General features: G+C 39.8%; 1 protein-coding gene across 5 annotated transcripts in view; it reads right to left on the bottom strand.

Moving 5' to 3' along the window:
* DNM3 (dynamin 3) overlaps positions 1-21,970 on the bottom strand; it is a 180,888-nt gene that overhangs the window by 24,021 nt on the left and 134,897 nt on the right. For all 5 annotated transcript variants that reach the window (XM_064454643.1, XM_064454642.1, XM_064454640.1 and 2 more), the window contains one exon: positions 1,197-1,361. In XM_064454643.1, coding sequence (XP_064310713.1) covers positions 1,197-1,361 — 165 coding nt within the window. The remainder of the gene's footprint in view (positions 1-1,196; positions 1,362-21,970) is intronic.

Genomic DNA, 21,970 nt, shown 5'->3' with positions numbered 1-21,970 from the left:
GGCACTGAAGTTGTGCTAAGTCAAAGCAGCAAGTTGCTAGCTGTGATCTGGAAAGAGCAGAGAGAACACACATACCCTACAAAATCTAGAGAATGGCTGATTTCAGGAAAAAAAGGGCAGTTCCATTGTTCCCATGCTCTTTCGTAAAAACTCACCCATGACTAGAGCATTATTTGGAGCCTGACTCCCCTAAACCTAAAGCAGCTAATGAAAAATCTGTTGCCCTCATGCAAAAATTCTGCTTGTATAATACCTACCAAGAAATCCCACTGAAATTTCCTGCCCAACTACCTAACTCTCAAGTGCAACACAAATTCCTCAGGGGTAATGAAATCCATCAGATGAAGGCTAGAGGTGGCTCTGAGTCAAAGTAAATGCTATTTTCTAACCAGATTTGCCTTATAATATATTGTACTTGTGAAGACTGATTGGTTTGATGACCTTACAGAAAAGGTGCTACCCATAACTAACAGGATATGTGCTCTCCATTATTAATTTATATGGCAGCGGTAGCACTAATATTAAGCTTAGTTTTCATACAAGGTCCATTCAGAACTCTGCCAGGAAGTGAAGGCTGAGATCCTAGTGCAGCGGAAAAACAATGATATCTCAAAGCCATTTCTTTACTAAATAATCTTCAGATCTAAGACACACACACACAATAAATCAACCAACCACATCTGCTTATCTAAACAACAGTATCCAAGGCTTCTAAGATTTATTCCTTGAAAACGGTAACCCAAAAATATAAAGAAACCCAAATAAGAACTGCTTTAAGAAACCACGACAAAGGGCTACAGATTGAAAATCAAGGAAGCACAACTCTGTTCTGCTGCTCCCACAGACTGCCTAGATGGAGCTCCCAACTCCCTTTCCTGTTATATCAAAAGCGGGGGGAGGGGGAAATCCTTGATTTACCTTTAAATAATAACTTATATTCTGATTAAGATGTAAATTAATTCAGTCTTCAGCATTTTGTAGTAAGCACTCAAGGCAGCGTGCCAGCCTTTGAAAAGGCTGCAGGACTTCCTACTACTACAGAAGACTGGAATATTTTCTCTAAGAGAGTGACATTTATGGGAGCGTGTTCTTCTCTTTAGTACATGCTGCTGTTGCTGCTATATTCAAGAGGTGTGCTTCAGCCTACAGATTTGACAGACATGTTAAAATAATTTAGAGCCTTGGTCACTACTTACATTATTGATCATAAGATGCATGATGGTTTTCGGTATCAAATCTCGGATACATTTGTTGATAATAGACATGTAGGAGTCCACAAGATTTCGAATTGTCTCCACCTGTCTCTCCAGCTGGGGGTCCATTGAAAAATTGTCTGCTTGGCCATTCTCTTCGTTTTCAGTCTACACAGAATTAAAAAAAGAAAAACACAAGTCTTTCAGACTGCAGTAAGCAGGAGACGTATGAGGGGTAAAACCTGGACTTAAACTGTAGTAATCCAGCAACATAACTCATACAAAGAATGTCTGGAGGTTAAAATGTGAAGTACTGGCCTGTTTAATATTAGTGTTTAGCATAATGAAATTTGGACCTTTAGAGGTTAATGCGATATGAGATGCAAGACCTTTTTCACAAAGTACATTATATATTTCCAGACAAATTGGTAATTTTATATTAAAGACAGTTTTCAAAGATGCATGGTGGTAAATGAAACCCCAAGAAATTATGTCAGAACACATACTGCAACACTTATTATCAAATCCTTTACCATTCCAATTGAGCCGGCTTGACCCATGCACTGTAAGTCTTGATTTTGACTTTTACCCTCCTATGGGTAAAAGACATCCTTGTTATTTAAGGCTGACTCAGTTGTGACAAATTCTGCAGTTCAGCCTCAAATTTGTTAGATGTGAAGAGCACCTATATAAACAAAGGATTTATGAAGGGTAACAGCAAAAGTATCATTGGTTCCAGTGCTCAAGGCCAGCATAACATAGGCTGGATAATGTATTAGAGGCCTCTTTTTCATTGGACAGAAAAAAAAAAAACTTCTTTGTATGTAGACAGCTGACCTAGTTAAAGAAAATACCAGGAACTTTAACTGGAAGCTTATGCACTTTGCTTCGGTCTGGCCTGTATAAATATAAGAAAACCTTAAAAAAAAAAGAATAGTAGCCTTTTGGTGAAAATCAAACCGCTTTCTGAGGCTCAAAGATGCCAAAAGAATGGAATTTCAACCTGGAAAGTACAAAGAAAAATGTTCTTTCCCCTAACTCTGGCATATAATACTTCTCCCTGAAAATGACCACCATAGCTGTATTAGCAGGATTATAAAATCTAAACCTGTTCTGTTGGTTTGTAGCAGCATACCATGAAGAAACACAGAGTGCTTGCAAAACGTGAATAACCCAATAACGAGAACTAGTTATATACTAGCCAGGCCCCTGCCAGAACAACTCCATTTACAATATAGCATTTAGCTAAAATTTTCACACCACTAGTGCTTTATAAATTCCTGGAGCAGTTCAAATCAGTAGCTAAGCCATTAGTGAAAGACCACTAGCACTAGATATGCAAACATGTCACCAAAGAGGCTTCTCCCTGCATGAAATCTGTTATTGCTGAGCCAAAAAGAGATTCCTAGTTTCATCTCCTAACATAGGGTCTGCTTCTGCTCATGCAGCATTGCCCAGTAGGCCACTTTGTATTTACTCCTTGTAAACCATGGCTTGGTCAGTCCAGTCTAAATGAAACTGATGGTTGTGATTTGTTAAGTTATAGCATTGTTAAGAAATAAGATCCAATGTACCATTTAGAAACAAAACTAAATGTTTGTAAAAGAAATTTCAAAAGTTCAGATTGTTTTTAATTACAGATGAATTACTGGAAAACCAGCTAATCTATGGACTTTAAAAATAATTAGCAGTGCATCTTAAAAATCTTGGGACTGCGGAGGACACTGAAAGAGCTCTTGATGAAAATAGTGTTTTCAATTCTGTAACACCAGTAGATACACCACCCTATAAACCTTAATTATTTTGTTAATAAAGTGCATATGCCAAAAAGTCACAGCATGCAGATCGAGTATGCTCCTTAGCCTCCATGTCTGAAAAGAAACTAATGGTAATTTACCCTGTGAAATACCGAATAAATGGAAAATCATACATCTGCCATAAATCCACAGATTTCAGCCAAGGAACTGCAGACCGAAAATGTCCCCTTCCCAGTTCCCCTGCATTTGACTTCTATTCTCTTTCTTTACTTCTTCACTGCCTATATGAAGTACAGTTTGTCTGTGTATTTTTTCTTTTCTCTTTTTTTTTCTTCACTGTTTAAATTACAGATTGCAATAAGATTCTTAGTTGGCTAAGCAGCAAAGTGACAGATGTTTATCATTATCCTCATCAAGAGAATGTAAAGTAAAAATAGTAATTTGTCTCTGATCTTTAAGGCAAAGGGTAATAGTCTGCAAACATTTAACCTTTTATATACAGGCTCATAGGTGATATTTACAGAAAGTGAGTAATACTGCAGGAACCAGTCTCTTGTTTGAAACTGTAATAGAGCTGACTTCATACTGTTGATTTATTTTCTCTGAAATCAAAAAACATCAATCTTTCATGAGTTTACAGTAATTTATTACAAAAGCTTCTGCCCATAGCATTCTTAATGATTTGATGAATCAACTGAAGGCTTTTCATGCCAGAAACCATCTTGTTTGCATCGCATCATGCACATGGAAATCTGCTTCTAACAGATTTCTGTGCTATACAGTACACCTACAAGCGTTACCAGGCTTTCTTCTGTAAGCTCTGTCTGAACTGTGCCAACAGCAGTAGCCTAGAGTAAGGTTGCCTGGTAAAGCTGGACATCACAACAAGACAGAAGTGATGTAAATGCCCTATTTCATCACCATGTCATTCTTTCAAAATGGCTGGTTTTCTCACTGAGCATCATGGTGACTCTGGCTTCAGTGCAAGGCACCCCTCAGCCCAAATCCTGCCACTCTGCATTCTAGAAGGGCTTTTGCAAGTCTGTTGCAATGAATAAACCCAAACCAGAATACCTAAGAAAATCCTCACATCTCTCTGACCACTCTTGAACAGAACATTCATGCCAAACAGAAAAGAAGAACAGAGATGCTGGACACAGGTTTCTGTGCCTTCTTTCCCAGTAGCCGAGGCAGCCAGAGTCTCCTTTCAGTGCTCCTCATCCTCAAGCCAGAACTTGCTAGTTCCAATAGCAAGTGTTAAGTGACAGCATATGAATCTGAGTTAAGTTTTCGTTCAGTTGACTCTTGCTTAATACTGCTATTAATTGTTGACAGGAAATAAATATTACTTCAAATGAACATAACTGCAATTACTTTAGGAGCTTTTTAAAGTGTCCAACAAAGAAACTATGGAAGAATCTAGAGCGCTAAACACCAGGTAAAGAAAATTCATCTTGGAAAACTCAAATTCAGAATATCTGCTGAAAATACACCAAAGCTACAGAGAAGCAGTAGGTAAATAAAAACACGGACAAAGAGAAGGTAAAATGGAAGCCAGGATGGTACTTTCCATTATATACATATACACATTGCCATAGAGATAAGGTTCTTCTCATTAGAAAAACAGAAGTAATATCCATTCCTTGTGCTCTGCAGTAGTCCTCACCTGTCTTTCATAAGCTGCTTTGTAATCCTTGCATGGAAAGGTACTAGTGAAACACCAAGTATGCATCATTGCTACTTTTCTACCTTCACGCGTTTAGACACCTTCTGTACTAGAAGAATGCGTTAAGGATTAACTAAAGCATCATACAAGAGAAGAGTAAAAACTGCATGTGAAATCCAAACCACTTAAGTTTGTGGGAATTTTACTGCTGGCTGCAGTGGGAGTAGGATTTCACCCTATACATGCATTTCTACGAGAAATGCTACTGGTATTCTGAAGACTGTAAGCTCACTGCTGCAAGAGGAATGATTTAGTGTGTTACAAAGGGATGTAGGCATGAGGAATTATGTGCAATCCAAAAAATCGGAATATCAGTATAATTTTTCTGATTGTGGGAATTATAAGCATGTTGAAGAATGTCCCAAGAAAAATTCAGGAAAAGTGATTCCTTTTGAAGTTCACAGCAAAACTGGTAACATACTGAAAACAGTCCTGAGCTGGCCACACAGAGAGCGCAATACTTCTAATTTCCATTATTTCATTACATTCAGGGCAGCTGCCAGCATATTTAAGAATGTCTTGTATAACATTCCTGATGTCAGTTCCAAGAAGGAGCATTTGTCTAGCATTTTCATTAGAGCAGTGTATCAACCAATTTTCTGTAATCAAAAAGGCATTCTATTAAAAAATGACTGAGAGGAAGCAGACTGGAAGGTGACTGACTAAAGGGTAAAAGTCAAAGCAGCAGCAAAGCAATGCTCTGTATGCTAAGAACTAAGTTCATGGCTGCTCTGAGAAACCAATCCTTTAAAAACTGCTTTCATATCTTTCATTTACAGATGCAAGTTCATAACACCCACCACCTGAAAATGAATTATTTGCTCCAGATTGTATTTATGTTTTAATTCACAGCTTCTCAACATATAATTTATTTTATTTATTCCCGTCCAAGGTAAGTTTTTTTTTTTAATGCACCAACACTCAGCACATTGCAGTTGTCCTAAACCCCCCTCCCTTTTCCTAAATCTTTACAACTGGTTCTTGGTATTCTGTCTTTATTGCAGTTTGATGCTGTATATGTAATTTAGCTAATATACTCTCAGCTGTACATAGTGTGCCTTTTGCCAGAGGACTGCTGAAACCACATGATGGTTTCACACAGTGAGGTTTTCTTACTGGAAGGGACCACAAGTAAATGACAATGCATTACTTTTGTGTATTTACAACAAAGCAAGCAGCAGAAAAAGAACATTTCCCGGGTAGCTTGGAAGCTGTCCTTTTCCCTCACAGAGGGTGACTTTGCCACTCTATTCCATGCTTTCAGCATCTCCTGACTTTGTACCACTGTTGCCTTTACTGAGCCACCCACAGCCTGCCCCTTTCAGTTACTATGCTTTCATTAGCAGCCTTGAACTGCTCTAAGCAGAGGTTATGATCCAGCTTTCCCTTGCACACACGACCTCTCTCACTTCATACCCATGCAGAAGAAAGATGCAGCCTAGCTCAATTTGATTCAAAAGTATTTAACACTCTGGATCTGTTTAAACAATCGCCTGCTTAGATTCTTCTTTGTGGTTACAGACATTGTATAGTACAGATCATTAGCTAAAACCTTCTGCTGAATCCACATACTGCTCCCCAGATATTTACATAGCTTTAATGATCCCAAGCATTCAAAACCTAGTTAGGCTCTCTCCCTGCCTTCTTCAATAAAGAAGCTGATCTGGAACTACGAGACAGAAAGGAATGATGTATTACCAGAACTCTAACACATTTAGAGTTACTTTTGTCTTACAGCTCTTAACAGGTTGACAACTAATCATGCCAAATCAATCCAATCTCCTTTTAGAGCAGGGATTCAGATCTTATGGGTGAGGTATTAATGTTAGCTGCCACATATTTCAGACTTCAGTAAAGCTTTCTGACACAATCTCAAGTGACATTTTCATTAATAGAAGTGTGCTCTCCCTGTAGTTACTTGGTGGATGCTCATTTCCACAGAAAAGCTGTCAATGGCTCACTGTCAAACTGGAAGACTCTATCAAGGCGACTTTCATATGGGCTATATTTTTTAATGTGCTTATTAATGGCTTGATGCTCGGGATGGTGAATTATAGCCTCTGCTTATTACATTTACAGATAAGAAGAAACCAGAAGGGGATGTGAATACATTAGATGACAGGACCAGAGTTCACAATGATCTGGAGACACAGTTTAAAAATCTAGATTAAATTCATTATCAATAGAAAAATATTTGACTCTGGCCGGAAAAAATCAGTTATAAACACACAGCATGACAATGGCCGCTTAAGGAGCAGTTCAGCAGAAGAGGAACTGTGTCTGCAGTGTAATATTAGAGTATTGGTCAACAATGTCTTGCTATTATAAAATCAGTACGTGAATTGTGCATCCAACTCTGGTTATGACACTACCAGAAATTTGTGGCACATTTTGAAAGTGTTCAGAGGGGAAACCATTGAAGATGATATTCAGGGCTCTGTAAAATATTACCTGAAGGGAAAAGCTAAGATCAGTTGGGACTGATGAGTTCAAAAGAAACCGCCTGTGGAAGGGGAGAGATACGTGTCTTTGCTAATAGGAAAAGATGTCAAACAAATATTTGGAAATTGTATATGGTGAGAACAGTGAAGCACAGAAATAGGTGGACTAGGAAAATTGCGGAATCTCCTCCAAAGATGAGACCAACATCCTTCAGAAATAACCTAGGTACAGAGATCCTGCCCTCAGGCAGGGGAAAATTAGACAACCTCTTGCAGCCCCTCCATCCAGTGGGTGATACCGACTGCAAAGCAGCATGAAATTAGGAGCCCACAACACTGCAACAATAAATGGTGTTTCTGAAAATACAAAAAAATACTTCTCTTTTTGTTCTATGCAAAAATGAAGTAAATAATAAAACATTGCCATGAACAGCCACCTCCCCTCAAAGAATCTGTACTCCAGTTTCACCATTTGCTGCCATGTACATATCTCAAACAAAGGACTTTTACATAACCCTCCCTGCGCTGCAAGTTTTGATTCAGGGCCAACAGCTGCTTCATGCCTTTCAGAACAGACTGCTGGACAAGCAAAGGCAGAAAGAGGCTGGCATAAGGAAAACAGCACCTTTGTTTATAAAACAAATACTACTTTGGAATTTGCAAACTTTCCAGTCAAAGAATTTCCTTGTCATAACAACACATGAAGTGCCCCATATTTATAAGAGCACATTAGAAAAAAATCTAGGACATGTGATACTATTGGCATGATATTCGCCATTATTTCAGTATAGAATGAGGTCAATGGATATTGGGAAGTCTCAAATAGTGGTGAGTTACCCTGAAGTTCAAGTCATGATGATGAAGACTCAAAGTGTGATGATTAGCCCATGTGATGTTCAGGCTGAAATTTATTGTGCGTTTGTTACCATATGCACGAAATACATTCCCAGAGACAACAGCCTGATCCAGTAGTGGACATTAATTGTGAAGGGAACAGGATCATTTGCCATGAAAGGAGATAATCAATGGGTGGAGGCATTAACGGGACATCTGAGGATTAAAGGATTAAAGCTACTGGCTGCAGTATGCAGTTCCCCTAAGGAGGAAAACAAATAGAAGTCTTGGAGCTTCTACAAGAGATGATGAAAATAGAAAGCAGGAGAATTAGTCATCCAGGATGCTGATCAGAGAACTATTAAGGGTCATCATGAAGACAAATAATACCTTGCCTTTCATCTCTTATTTACCTCCTTACCAAAACCATTCTTAGAAGAAATGTTGGCAGAACTGATCACTACTGAGGACTTCTACTTAGCAGCAACCATGCAAGAGAGGGTCACTAACAAAATTTTTTGTTATTCCAGCAACAGTGCACACGATTTGGCTGAAGGATTCCTTTAGGGACAAGGAATTGTCTAATTTTATGAGATTAAAACGCAGCAAGTAAGTGCTCAGTGTATGGACAGATTACATGCTTAAAGCACAGTTTATGACTTCATGTGTCTGTATATAATATAGAAGAGTTGCATGTTTTTCACAAAATGGGATCATTTTAGAGGTAGGCACCCAGAATAAAGAATAAAAACAACAATTCTGTTTTTTCTAGACCCTGTACTGAACTCTATTCCACAGTCCCCCTTCATTTCTTCCAGCTGAGATGGTACCTTTTCAGTACTTACCAGCGTGCTTTGAAGAAATTTGAATACATGAGGAGAAGGGCAGTGTGCAGATCTGTGTGCATGCTGGAAGGGACGGACTTAGAGGAGGCCTTGTAGTGGGGGAGCTCTGTACAGCATCCAATGCAGGGACTCTATAAATTACAGCCTTGTCTTTTATTTTTAGTTGATCTAATGCAATGTGTCACCTATAACTGCACTCTTTTCCATAATTAATGATGTCTAGGAAAATATTCTGAAATTCTCTTCTGATAAGCACCTAGACAAACTTGATGTTTCCTCTCCCAGACACAAAAAAGGACGTTAAACTGTTTTCACCCCCACATCCCTTGAGCCATGAGAAGTACCAGATCCATCTCTGCTGGGCCAGACTAAGCTTTGCTTCACCACAAACTCAGTGCAGTACCGACAAATGATCACCATAGTAAATGATGCAAATAAGAAATGTCAGCATGTTCCAAAATTCCTCACTTAATCTTATTGCCAGTTGTATAGTCTGGATAATCAGTAAATAAATCCCTCTAACTTTGCTCAAATCCTTAGGGGCTGAATACACAGAGAGCACTTTCTAATTCATTCTCATTAACCTTCCCAGCTCTAAACAAAGTAATTTCCTACTTTTCTAAGTGTCTGATTTTTCCACTGGCCTCTGCAACACCTGATTTAGCAGCAATGATTTCTCACTTGTGATTTCTGTTTTGAACTGGCATTGTTCTTTCTCCTCACACATATGCTTGCTGGAATAGCACGAATCAGCAAGATTTAAAGCCTCCCATTCTCAAGTTTGAAGCCCCTAAAGGGAAACTGCAGTTATGATGCCAAGGAACACAGTCGTACGTTATTTGACTTTTCCTCAGCCAGGCTGACAGCAGAGGAGGAGGGAGGGAGGAAGGAAAGGGGAAGGGAGAGGAAGATGGCATTTTAATAGCACCCACACTGATTTCACACAGTTGGATCACTGTGCTCTGGAGCAGCACCATTTCCTTTCCCCTTTGCCTTGCATTCAGTCAGTACTGCTAAGCCAGGCTCTACGGGAAAGATTGTCAATCTTTTTCGCCCAGCATGGACAGCATCTTAGTTCAGAAATCTGTCTTGTGGACACCTCCACTCACAGGCTAGCTGGCTAGCCCTGGCTTTACCCCTATTTTTGACAGACTATCACCAACTCAAGCCTTGCACAGACCACCCCACCCGCATCCCAGATGTGACTAAGTGGGCCAACACTCCTGCCATGACAAGATGGATTATCCCACCATCTCTTGCCCCAATTCTCGCAGTCTCTGTAGCATCCACAGTAATTGCTTATCTGAAAAAAATGAATAACAAGAACATATGTAATCTAATTTAGCAAGTGGACATACAAGAAGCATCAGCATCTTATGTAGATAAATCTACCTTTCCCAGATGTTAGTCATATGCCAAACATATCTTGGCCAGAGTTCTCGTCAAAACATTTCATTTGATAATTCAGGTCCTATGATTCAAAGCTCTTAATGAGTTTTCCATAAGCCCTCCATCAGGCAGAGTGACAGTGGTCTACAAATTCTGGCAGGAAGTCTTACCCCAGTAGAGTGCCACCAGTCACCACCATCCGTACTCCCTGTTTAATAACTCCTTTAATTATGCAAGTAAAAATTTGAGTTGCAATATTCCTGTGGCAGAAAAGCCTCAGAAGAGATCAAGAGAGGGACCTGCAAACACCAAGAACTTTATTGAAGTGTAACAAATATTGCTAAACAAACGAGAATCATCCATCCAGGAGCCTTTTGGATTCACGCCACAAGAACAGAAATTGAAAATAATTGGGTAAAATTATTTTCAGGGGAAGAAATGAGTTGTGAGTAACTATGCTGCATATAATCCTGGACCAAATGAAATTAGATACTGCTTTATGACATGGCTTTCATTTCGTATAAATATGTCAAAACCATTCTAAGTATTCTACAAAACCAGTAGAAAATGAAAGATTTTTTTTTTCCCCTCCCTAAAATAAAAGCAAATTGTATTTAAGAGACAGTGAGATTCTGGTAAGTTGATACACGTCTGTAAGCAACAAACACAAGCACTTCATGTTATAAGACCACACACTTGTTGGCACAAACCAAAATGAAACTATGAAGTTTAAATGTTAAGTCACTCTGACCTCCTGTCTATGAGGAAGTTAAAGAACATCAGTAATTAGCACTCTACCCCGGGGTCCAAGCAGACACATATGGAGTTTACGTTTGCAGTTAGGGTCACTTGGCTTTATTACTGCCACAAACAACCATAACCTCACACTTCAGTTGGATATTTTTGCAAATGAACTTTTTAAATGATCTATGGCATTTTCAGTTCAAGGGATTGGGGTGTGTTTTCCCCCCTTTCTTTTACTGGTCAGCAGCTAAAGATAAAGTCAAGACTCATCTGACATCTCTCATTTTTCAGCTCTTGCACAGCAACGTACAATCAAGGGACCATGTCCTTGTGGCAGCACAATGGAAACACAAACTTCTTTCAGACAGGGAACAGTAGCTCACACACACGCTCCCAAGGATTAGAACTGTTTTTGTCAAGAAGAGGAAAAAAAAATGCCACACCATTATGGCTAGCCCCTCTCTTTTTAGAGGATTTACTCCTCCTGAGCAAAGCTGGGTAGTAAGAGCAGCAGCAGTTACAGATAAAAGAGTTTCACTCTTCTTCCCCTATGGTTCTAGTTTAAAATGTTTTCTGTAATAAAATTACTGTGAGACAGCTAAATCCAAGGGCGGGCATGGAACTTGAACCCATGGCCTTCTAGCTTAGAGGTGAGACTATTCCTAACTGAGCCAAAGTGACACATACATAATATGCTTTCAAGGTTTTTAGAGAGCTCTGTCATGATTTAAAAACACTAAGTCTTTGTGGTACAAACCACAGCGCAGGAAAGAACTGGGGCTCCCTTTTTACTGCTAATTTTAGTCGACAAATTGTTTATAAACTCCTGCAAAATACATAAAGCCTTATTCTGCCTTAAGCTAAGAGAGAAGAGCCTTTCAAAACTGATTCTTAATTATAGCGTTCCCCTGCTAGATGGGACGGAGGCAGGTTCCAAAATTGTGTCAGAGCATATGAAGTGATAAAATGAGGATGGGTGAGCTATTTTTAAACACACTCAAAGACTTCCAGGTCAAAATCCCTGAATTTAGAGCCTTATGGCCATATTAAGACTCATGTATTATTAAGACCTGCATGGCAATATTCAAATATAATTTCATTTGAGACCCTCAGAGCTCATGTTCCCTACCAGTCTGCCTGCCAAAATGGGGCCCCACAGGGAGCCACCTTGAAGCACAGACTATATCCCTACTGTAGCCAGGTATTTGGGAGACAAAGGGAATCAGATGCTTCCATCGCAGCATGTTCCCTCCTCCTCTCTTTTCACAAAATATTTTGCAAGTGAGGAGCCTACCTTTCCAGATGGGCAGGAAGTCTTAGGCAAAAGCACATCATTGCTCCTTACTCTACCCAGTCTGGAAAGCTAATACAGCCTCAGGCCCTGGTGATATTCCCTCACCACAGTCGTGTTTCTCATTTGAAGAGGTCAGCTGGGCATCTGCTGCTGGGACAGGATGGAGAGCTGCTGCCCAGTAACATCCTGCCTAGTTCAAACAAAAGTCATCCTACCCTCTCCTACACGGTTTCTTCCCCACCACAGGAAGAGAGAAGCTTTACAACAACTCCTGAAACACACCTTAGACTTCTTAGAAAATCCAGATTTGTAGTGAAATCATTGTTCTGCTCGTGGAAATAAACCACATACAGACATCACCTGGGAAGGAACTGTCACTGCTTTTGCCCCTACAAGCTTCTCAGCACTGCTGGTAATGCTCCTGATCTCAGTTGTGACTTATGGCAGCATTTGGCTATGTAAAAACTGTTGCCCTTTATACGCATACTGACTCCTTCTCAGTAACGATCAACATACACCATTTTTTTGAAAACAGAAAAAAGGTACCAAGTGAGAAGAAACCAACTGGACAGATTTTCCCTGCTTTACAAGTTGAAATGGAAACAGCTGTCAGACCCTTTTCTCTAATGTTCTTGACAGCCTACAAAAGCTTTAGGTGTATCTTCCTCTATAGGCCAAATCAGTGGCAGCAAAGGCTTTAGGGATCTGAGGACACTGCAAAATGATTTGCCCCATTTACATTGTGCATTTTGTAACAGAGGTAAGATTTTATGGCAAGCCATTGCACAGAGATGAGCTATTATTTTGGAAAAGACCAGACAGTGGTTAGAAACATGAACGGAAAACAAAAGGCTCTAAAGCTACTTTTAGGTGAGTGGATTTATTTGTCCAATTTCTGCAATTGCACTTACCTAAGCATCAACTAAACTTGTCATTTTTTCCATTTGGATTTCCATTCATGGATGTGTAACATAAAATACTAATGAACTGTAGATGGCCAAAGTAAAAGTAAAAACATTAGTCAAAACAAAACTCAAACCTTTTTTTGATTGCTTACGGATTTATAATGCAATAAAACCACATAACATGCACAAAACAAAAGCCTTGTAAAAAAAAGGTTTAGTACAAAAAAGGCCTAGTGAGCAGTTAAAACAATCCAGTGTTCTTGGTTCTGTTCGTAATTAATGTATACTCATGTTTTGTTCAAAAGGAGTTATTGGAATGGGTTCTGTATTATACCTATCAGAAGACTACAATGCATTTATTAGCATTAGAGGGTCTCTCACTTGGTACAGGTCCATGTTCCTTCCTTAGGCATTTTGCAGGTATTATATATTTTTACAAATCCATGATATTAGGCCACCCTATAAGTATTAAAGACTCATTCTTCAAAACTTCCCTGTCTTGGTTGAAAATCTTTACCATTACAATAGCAATGTGTTGAGTTCAGAGACACTTTCTCTCCTTGAGGTAAAGAGATGTCATTCCTGTACGGCCACAGACACCTGTAACTTACTTGAGAACTGTGCCTTTCAGGAGTTGGGCCTTATCCATCTCCAACAGCAGTCACTAGGAATCTTTCTCCCAATATCCACCAGCATTTACTCAGACTACAACAACCGCTTCCCTACGTTTCAGGAGTGGCAAAACCTGTTTTAAAGCTTTTCCTACTGGTGCCCTTCATGAGTTTGATTTTCAGGCACACAGAACTCCTGAACTCCACACTGCACTACAAATCATCCTTCAGCTACATCCTGTACTCCTGCATCCCACTCTGCTCCCAGCAAAGCCCCTGGCAAAATTCCCACCGAGTTTAATAGTCTTGTCCTACTCCCCCCAATCCCTAACTGAGGTTAATTTCTTTTCTTCAAGTATAAACAGAAATCAGCAGGTAAAAAAGTTTTGTCTAATGTGGCACTAAGGCTGTGGAATTTACTCCCATGTGAGAATGGCACAATAAAGTCATTTGTTTAAAAGTAAATTGAAAACATTCCAGTCCTCTCAGGCTTACGACTATTAGCTTTAGTTTCTGCACAGCACTGTAGAATGTCTGGCATCAAAGGCACTTTTTACATTGCACTGAACTTGAATTGGACACTGTTAATGGACCATTAATCACAGTGAACAAAGATCCCATGCAAACACACAAAAGGACTGATTTTTCACATGTTCAGCATGGACTAGGAAAGGTTAACACCACAGTTTTCTGGATACTACACGTTTTGAGACATGAAGTGTTGACAAGGCATCTGAGAGGGTGCAGATTTTTCAGTTGATAATTGCATATTCCACATTAAACAATTCTTATGTGTGCCTAATACTCTCTAGAATTAGACAGAAACATACCTCAGAGTAAACCAGTACAATTCTAATTCAAATGCCTACAAACGCATGTACTTCTTTACACCCACACACAGATATGACGTGTGTGTGCAGAGGCAATGGTTATTGGCAAGAAAATATACAGTGATGTGAACCATGGTTCACATGAATCATGAATGGCCATGCCTGGAGAAAGTAAAGGCTTATGCAAAACACACACTAACAGATCAGCTAGACTCAGGGAACACAACTGTATGTTTGGAAGCATTGGAAGAGGAATGGGAATTGAACCAGCATAAAAATTAAAAGCCCTGAAAAGGAAAACCAGTCAATGGCCAGGCAAGCAGCAAAGGAGGCATGGAGGAAAGACTGTGGCCTGGAATTGCAGGCTGTATTTCAGGGTGCAATTTACTGATAATATCAAAGGAGAAAATGCTGTGTCGCAGGAGTGTGAATTCCTGCTTTCAGCTCCTCATGGCTGTCATGGGCAGTTTCTCATCATCCAGACCAAAGTAGGGGAAAACCTGAGTCATCAGCCCTGAAGCTTGCTATTTGACAAGATGATTTCTATCAGGTTCCTCAGAGCAAAATATTTTGGCTACCAAGCTTTCACAGACAAAAGTTCTTGTACTCTTGCACTGTCTCAGGTGAAACAAAACTTACTGTATCATTCTTTCCTAACCAGGACAGCAGATGTGAAAGGAAGCACGATGCAATAAATTACTACCCTCAAAAAAGAAAGACACATTGTGCTGAATCCCTAAAAGTATCATCGATATACACCCATATCTGGTCATCAGCTCCCAGTAACACAATAGTTCCTGCTACTGCCTATGGAGCGGGTGCAGAATCACAATATGAAAGTATCAGTACTTGGGTCTGTGCCACAGAAAGTGCAGCCTCCACACTCAATAAAATGGGAAGAAATGCAATGCAAGAACAGGCTTATTGGGTGAACCATGACTGTATGCAAGGCTTTTGAACATGTTTTCAAAGAAAGACTTTAGATTAAAAAAAAAAAAAGAAAGAAAGAGAGAAAGAAAAAGAAAGATGGCAGAGCATGCCAGACAACTGATTTTCTAAGGAAAACCTGACAGGTCTTTGGTTCAGGAAAAAGATACCCTTAGCCGACTGGCAATTACATTTATAAAGATGAATATTAATGAACGAATGGTACAGTAAAAAACCTGTCTAACATATAAATAAATTATAACATGGGAAGAAGAACTAGCAGCCTCAAAAGATTTCACCAGTGCCCAATGGATTGGTCTTACAGAAATAAAATAGCGTGAACTTGCCAATTGAACTTGTTTCTGCCCATAACACATTGTCAACACAATGGAGGATTAAATAGTGTCCTGGAAGATATGGATAACTGCAAGGGTTGGAAAAACAGAAACAGGATAAAATAATAGTTATATGCTGACAGACTAATGACAGCTGTTGCGCTGAACCGGGAGCTCATCAGCTAGCAATAACAAAGGAAAAGAAAGCCCAAACACCTCTAACTAAGCACCAGATAATTCTAAGACACTGGTATAATGTGGCCATGAAAAGACCAAATGCATTGGTAGTCTCCGTTATGAGCAATGCAGGTCCAATAGAGGGAACACTCTTTTGTACAGTATTGGTGCAACCTTGTCTGGATCACTGATGGGGGAGGCTATGTGCCTTCCAGTGAATAATAGCTCTTTACATTTCCCTTGTTTCCAGGGTTGCTACACTACTTCCTTAAGAGTCAAATGAAACTGCATGGCCAGGGCAAGATGACTTTATCACAATATAGCATTGAACTACTTTTCAGCCTCCACAGGGTCGAGCACTGCAGTCTTTGAGAGCCCGAGACAGTTAAATTGAAATAGCTGTGTATCTTATATGAACTATATGGCTCTCTTCCTTCCTCCCCCACAAGGTCCTTGTCCATGTTCCAAACCACATTCCCCTGCCTCTGAGCTGGAAAGGGCTCTGCATCAGCTCTCCCATTAAGGTGGGGAGTGTATCTGGAAGGAAAGAGTGAAGATATTTGGTTAGTGGCCTCCAACAACTCTCATGCACACACTGATCGACCCAAAGCTGCTTCTGGTGCTTACTGAACCTGAGAAAAGAGGAATGTGGCCTTTGGAAAAGACTTCTCTTAAGAAGCCATGGGGCATAGAGACTGTTGTTTGACTACTTTCTTCAGTGGGGTCTGGAGAAGTACTGCATGTTCCACAGGTCTGTGCAGAGCAATTTAGGGAACCTGGTCAGACTAGAGCAGAGAAGCACATAAAGAAACAGTTCCTGCCCTTCCAAGCATGATTTTCCCATTCCTGTCTCCAAACTGGAGGATCGGTCCTCTGAATCTTTACCTTCTACAGGCTTGTATGTAGGGAGGAGAGGGGCTTGGCCATAAAGAGTGACCTGAATGGCAGGAGGAGAAAACAGAAACTTTCACTGCCAGTACAGAGAGCTGGTCCCATGGGTTGACTTGTCACCTTCTGTCACCCTTCCAGAAGCCTTCATCCAACTTGGTAAGAGGGTGTGGCCCTTATGTGAGAAGAGCAGGCAGCCAAAAAGGCAGGTAAACAGCTGATTAAAGATCTTGATGCTCCTGTTATCACATGGGCTACTGGTTACAGCTTCCATGTAACGGAGAAGGGAAGGAAACACTTTATCTGTGACCCTAAAATTAACATTTAAATTGATAAAAGCAAGTTGGACTGGACCCTCAGTACCAAGTATCACACCTGAGACCATCACTGTCAGTGACCAGTCTCATCGAACAGAAGGTGGCTTTAGAATTACTGGAGGATTAAATGACACATTTGAGGATCTGCTACTCCAGCTAAATCTCCATATCCATCTAGTGAAAAATTTTGGGGTGTTCATCAGAAGGGGAATTGTAAAAGGGGGTGAGAGGGAGGTGAACTCTTTAAAATACAATTCATTTTCTTCTGGCTACCTTCCTTTCATCAGGAAAAAAGAAAAAAAAAAAAAAAAAGAGTTCAGCTTAAATTACAGGCACACAAGCTCTCTCAGCCCCAGAAATTCATCCTACATGTTGATTAATAGTCAAACTACTAGAGCTTTAGCATGAAAAATGGGCTAGGCTTCAACTGAAGATTGCCTGTAGCTAATGATGCAGTGGAATGAACATTTTCATTCCAGCTAAACCATTCCTGTTCCTGTAAAAATAAAGAAATCCAATCTTGGGTTATGAAAAAGACTCAACTCTGCATACTTCTTGGCTTAAAATAATGCCATGCAGTTTAACAAATCTGTATATATATATATACAGTATATATATGCTACCTGTGAAGTCAAACATGCATATAATTACATACATGTACGTGCAGGGTATAAATACCTGAAGTGAGGTCAGGGAGTGGGAGATAAGCTGGTGACCATGACCTAGAATCTCGCGTGTACAAGCGCATTATAGTTACTAGATTTTAACATAGCTCCTGTCTCAGGCTAAAAAAAAATTAAAATGTAATTAAAAACAAACAAACAAAACAACAAAGCAAGGAAGTGTAGCGGGCTGTATGGCATCTGCCTGGCAAGGTTGCCTGACATAGGAAGGACTTGCCTGGAGACCTCCCTGTGGTTCAGCCCCTGGCGCCATCAGTTGGGCTTGAAATCAAAAGCAGTGGAATGAGGTAATTAAAAGTGACTCTGCACCACTCCGCTGGCAAAAGAAGATTCTGCTGCAGCCATCAAAAGAGGGTGGGAAAAGATTCAGGGGTACGCAAGAGAAGGCATGAGTCTCTCCAGTTTTAGCGATTTCCATTATGGAAACACAGCACTTTACAGCTTTTAACCTTTATGCTGCTGAAGTCAAATATCAACTTTTTGTTTTAATTTCAGCACATAAAATGCAAACTCCAGTTTGGCTAATGTCAACAGCACATTCTCCCTAAGCCGCAAGTAAGGTGCAGAGTTGAAAAGCACCACAAGATAGAAAGCTGAAAAGTGGAATTACACACAAATAGTGATTGCCACCAGCACATCTGCTGGCTAGACCAGCAATTTTCAAGACTATGGAACTCAGAGAGGGTGCCGGGGAAGGCCGTGAGGTTCAAACCATCCTGTTGGCTGCAGGAACAACTATTAAAGGAAATTAAGAGAAAAGTCAGACCCCAGAAGGAGGAGAAGACACTGTGTTCCAACTCTAACCAGCTGAAGGAAAGTTTATATAAAAACAATCACTTGGTTAGTGACTCATAAGGAAAGAATCCCTAAGCTTTCTTCAGGGAAACCCCAGTAAATAACATGTCTAAAAACACACGAAGATGGTGTTGTCTGTTCCGTTACGATACTCAGTCCACATGATAAAACCTTTGGCAGAAGAACAACCTACTGAGCACAGTTCTCTTTGGGAAACCCAAAAAACATAAGAAGTGCCGTGCCTGCTTTCAAAGTCTGCCTCACATTCTAGCTCTTGTATGACAAGTCTAATGAAAACTGGGAAGAAACATGAAAAGAATGCTTTCTCTTACAGCCCTGGAGAGTGCTTCTCTGCTTCTCAGTCGTGCTCTCAAGATATATAAAGGCCTGGATTTCAATATATTCTGCATCTTTTATAACTAAATGTTATAGATTTGAATATCATGCCGTACTACGCCCAAAAAAACTGAATGAAAAGCTCGCTGCTACATGCACAGCCACTCTGGACTATGTTATCAGACACACAGCAGGCTGTGCAAGAAATAGTAGTCTACCCAAAGAAGGGATGGATATAACTTGCAATGTATAACAACTTTGGCTATGAAGGTGTTTTTTTAGTTCTCTTTTTTTCTTTCTTTTTTTTTTTTTTAAATTAGCACAACATTTTGGAAGTATGTTGTGTGTTTTTAAACATATCTTCCAGCAAAGAGACTTTAAACTCAGTAAAGTAAGTTCATAAAAATAAGAGAATTTACAGTGATTTCCAAACAAATTACCAGATCTGAACACTGTGAAGCCTGAACTTGGACAGACTAAAAAACTCTACTGTTGGTGATTCCAGGTAGGAATTATTAATAAAAGCATTCTGTGTCAAGCTGAGCTTACATTCTGTAGCAAAGCTGCTTAGTTTTTGCAGATGTCCAGAAGGACAGAGTGGAAACTTGGTAGCAATTTCTTAGCAATTTTACCTCACGCTCTAATGAGTTTTTACCTTGTTAAGTGTGAATGTGGACATTTTAATTTGCACTGGAAACCTCCCCTGCCCAAAGTTATTCCTTTTCATACCGAACATAATGTGTTTTAGTTTATGCTGCTTCCTATATTTTCAGCTGCTGTAGATCCATAGCAGACTCCAGAATTTTTCCAGGATATAGCCAGAAACTTGTCAAGAAAAAAACCTGAAGGTTGGAAGCACTGAAAAGTCATTCCCAAGGGACTGTGGAGTTACCATAGTAAAGCAGTGTTTTCACCAAAATGCTCAGCAACAAAAGAGGTAGCATCACTGATATTTGAACTGTAATTTTCCATTGTCAGTTGGGGGTTGAATTTGGAAGGAACAGGGTATTTGTGACAATCTTTCAGGTATTTGTGACTACCTGTAAACTCTGGCAGATAGCTTTAAAAAGCTATGAAAGAGCAGCCTAAAGGCCACCAATACTAAAGAAACAAGAGCTTTGCACGGAAAAAGAAAAAAGCAGCTGCAAGTACTGCTTTAAAACAGGAGCATTTTTTAGGTCAAGTAAACTACTCCAACATCCGAAATGGAAGATTCAGCAAGAAAGAGTATAGGCAAGAATGACTTTGACTGAAAATCCAGCAATGTACAGGAGAGGAACAGGTCACACTGAGAAGTGCTGCATCCTTTTATTTTTCATGGAATGGCATCATTCCTGAGCTTTACCAGAGAAAAGGTATGTATTTAAATACTCCATTGTAAATCTGAGTTCCCTTGCTTTACTGTCATGTTGCCCATAGACAATTACCTGGGAACCTGGCACTCAGGACAGCTCAGCTTCTGCTTCCAAGGACCCACTGTCTACAAAGGGAGAGTGAAGCAGTCTACAGTCAAGAGATCCAGACATGAAAGCAATAATCACAGATTATTCTAGACACTGACCCCTAGAAATACATGCAATTCCCCAGTAGGATCCCATCAGAAAAGATCTGCATTTTGATGGGAAAACATTGATGCTTGTATACACTAAAGGAAATCCATTCAGCATACCTGAGCAGACACTAGGGTTCTTTGAAAACACACACACACACTCACTCTGTCTTGGGTGAAATCCTTTGAAAGAAAAGGATGAGAACTTCCTATGTATGCTTACGTCTAGGCTAGTTTACAGGGATTTTAAACCATGTGAACAACTGACCCAACAAAACCACTTGAGCAAATTTCCAATCATACTTCAAGCTGAGATGATTCCACCAGGTACAATGGGCAGTCACATGAACAGGTGTCAAATTTTAGAGATCAATTGAAGTGAGTCTGGTAAATAAGCACTTATTCTAAAACAGGCAGAAATAAATCACTGCATACTCAAAAGATGTTGGAGTGAGGTATTTTTAAAGAATAAAAGATGAACACATCTTGCCAAACCTGCTCCAAACCACTCATAATACTGGCCTTCTCAGGCTTGAAGAGAGAACTCATGTGAAAGAAATCATGCTCCTTCTATACAGAATTCATTAGTAACAAAATAATCCTAAATCCCATGTCCTCTGCTAGTCAGACCACTGACAAACAGGTAGATTGCCTCAAGACCCTCTGGTTCCAGAGGCACTCAAAGGCTAGTGACAAACCTTTAACAAAAAACACAGACAGGACACTGTTCCATAATTATCCATTGAGTCTCTCAAGTCATTCTTTGACTGCAAGGAACATGTTTTTACTCTAAGTTTGTAAAATGGGATCCTGGTCCACAACTGCAGCTTCTAGACAAATAGTATCTATTCACAATATTAAAAACAGCTGCTGGAAAGGCATCATGCTGTGGCTTACAAAAGAAACTGTACAAATAAAATGGAACTAAATGAAAGAAATACGACATGGGGCAGAAATCACAGCCCCAATCAGAGAATGCCAGGACTGGTTCTAGGAAAGGAGAACTTTATTTTAGCAGAACACTAATCAGACTACAGAAAGCATGTTAAAAACAACAGTCCCCTAGAAACATACAACACACAGACTTGTAACGGGTGAAATTCTAACTCTGTGGAAGTTGATACTGTTGACTTCACCATGCCCATCTTCCAGCCCTTCCATGACCTAGATTGGTTGCAATTAAACCATATCTGACCATATGCGTTCACTCTTCAGGTTAAGAGGTATTTCCTGCAGAGCAGTATATTACAAAAGAAACAGTTAGAGAGATGTTTTCAAACTTTTAAGGACAAGTGAAGGACAAGCTTCCTAAAGCAAGAGCCTTGACTTTCACATACCAAGGGCAACACAAATGATGTTAAGGACTGCAGACAGTGCTGTATTTTGTTCTCACT

This window comes from Phalacrocorax carbo, chromosome 6, assembly GCF_963921805.1.
Source record: "Phalacrocorax carbo chromosome 6, bPhaCar2.1, whole genome shotgun sequence".
NCBI classification, from domain to species: Eukaryota; Metazoa; Chordata; class Aves; order Suliformes; family Phalacrocoracidae; genus Phalacrocorax; species Phalacrocorax carbo.
This window is presented reverse-complemented; position numbering and strand designations above follow the sequence as displayed.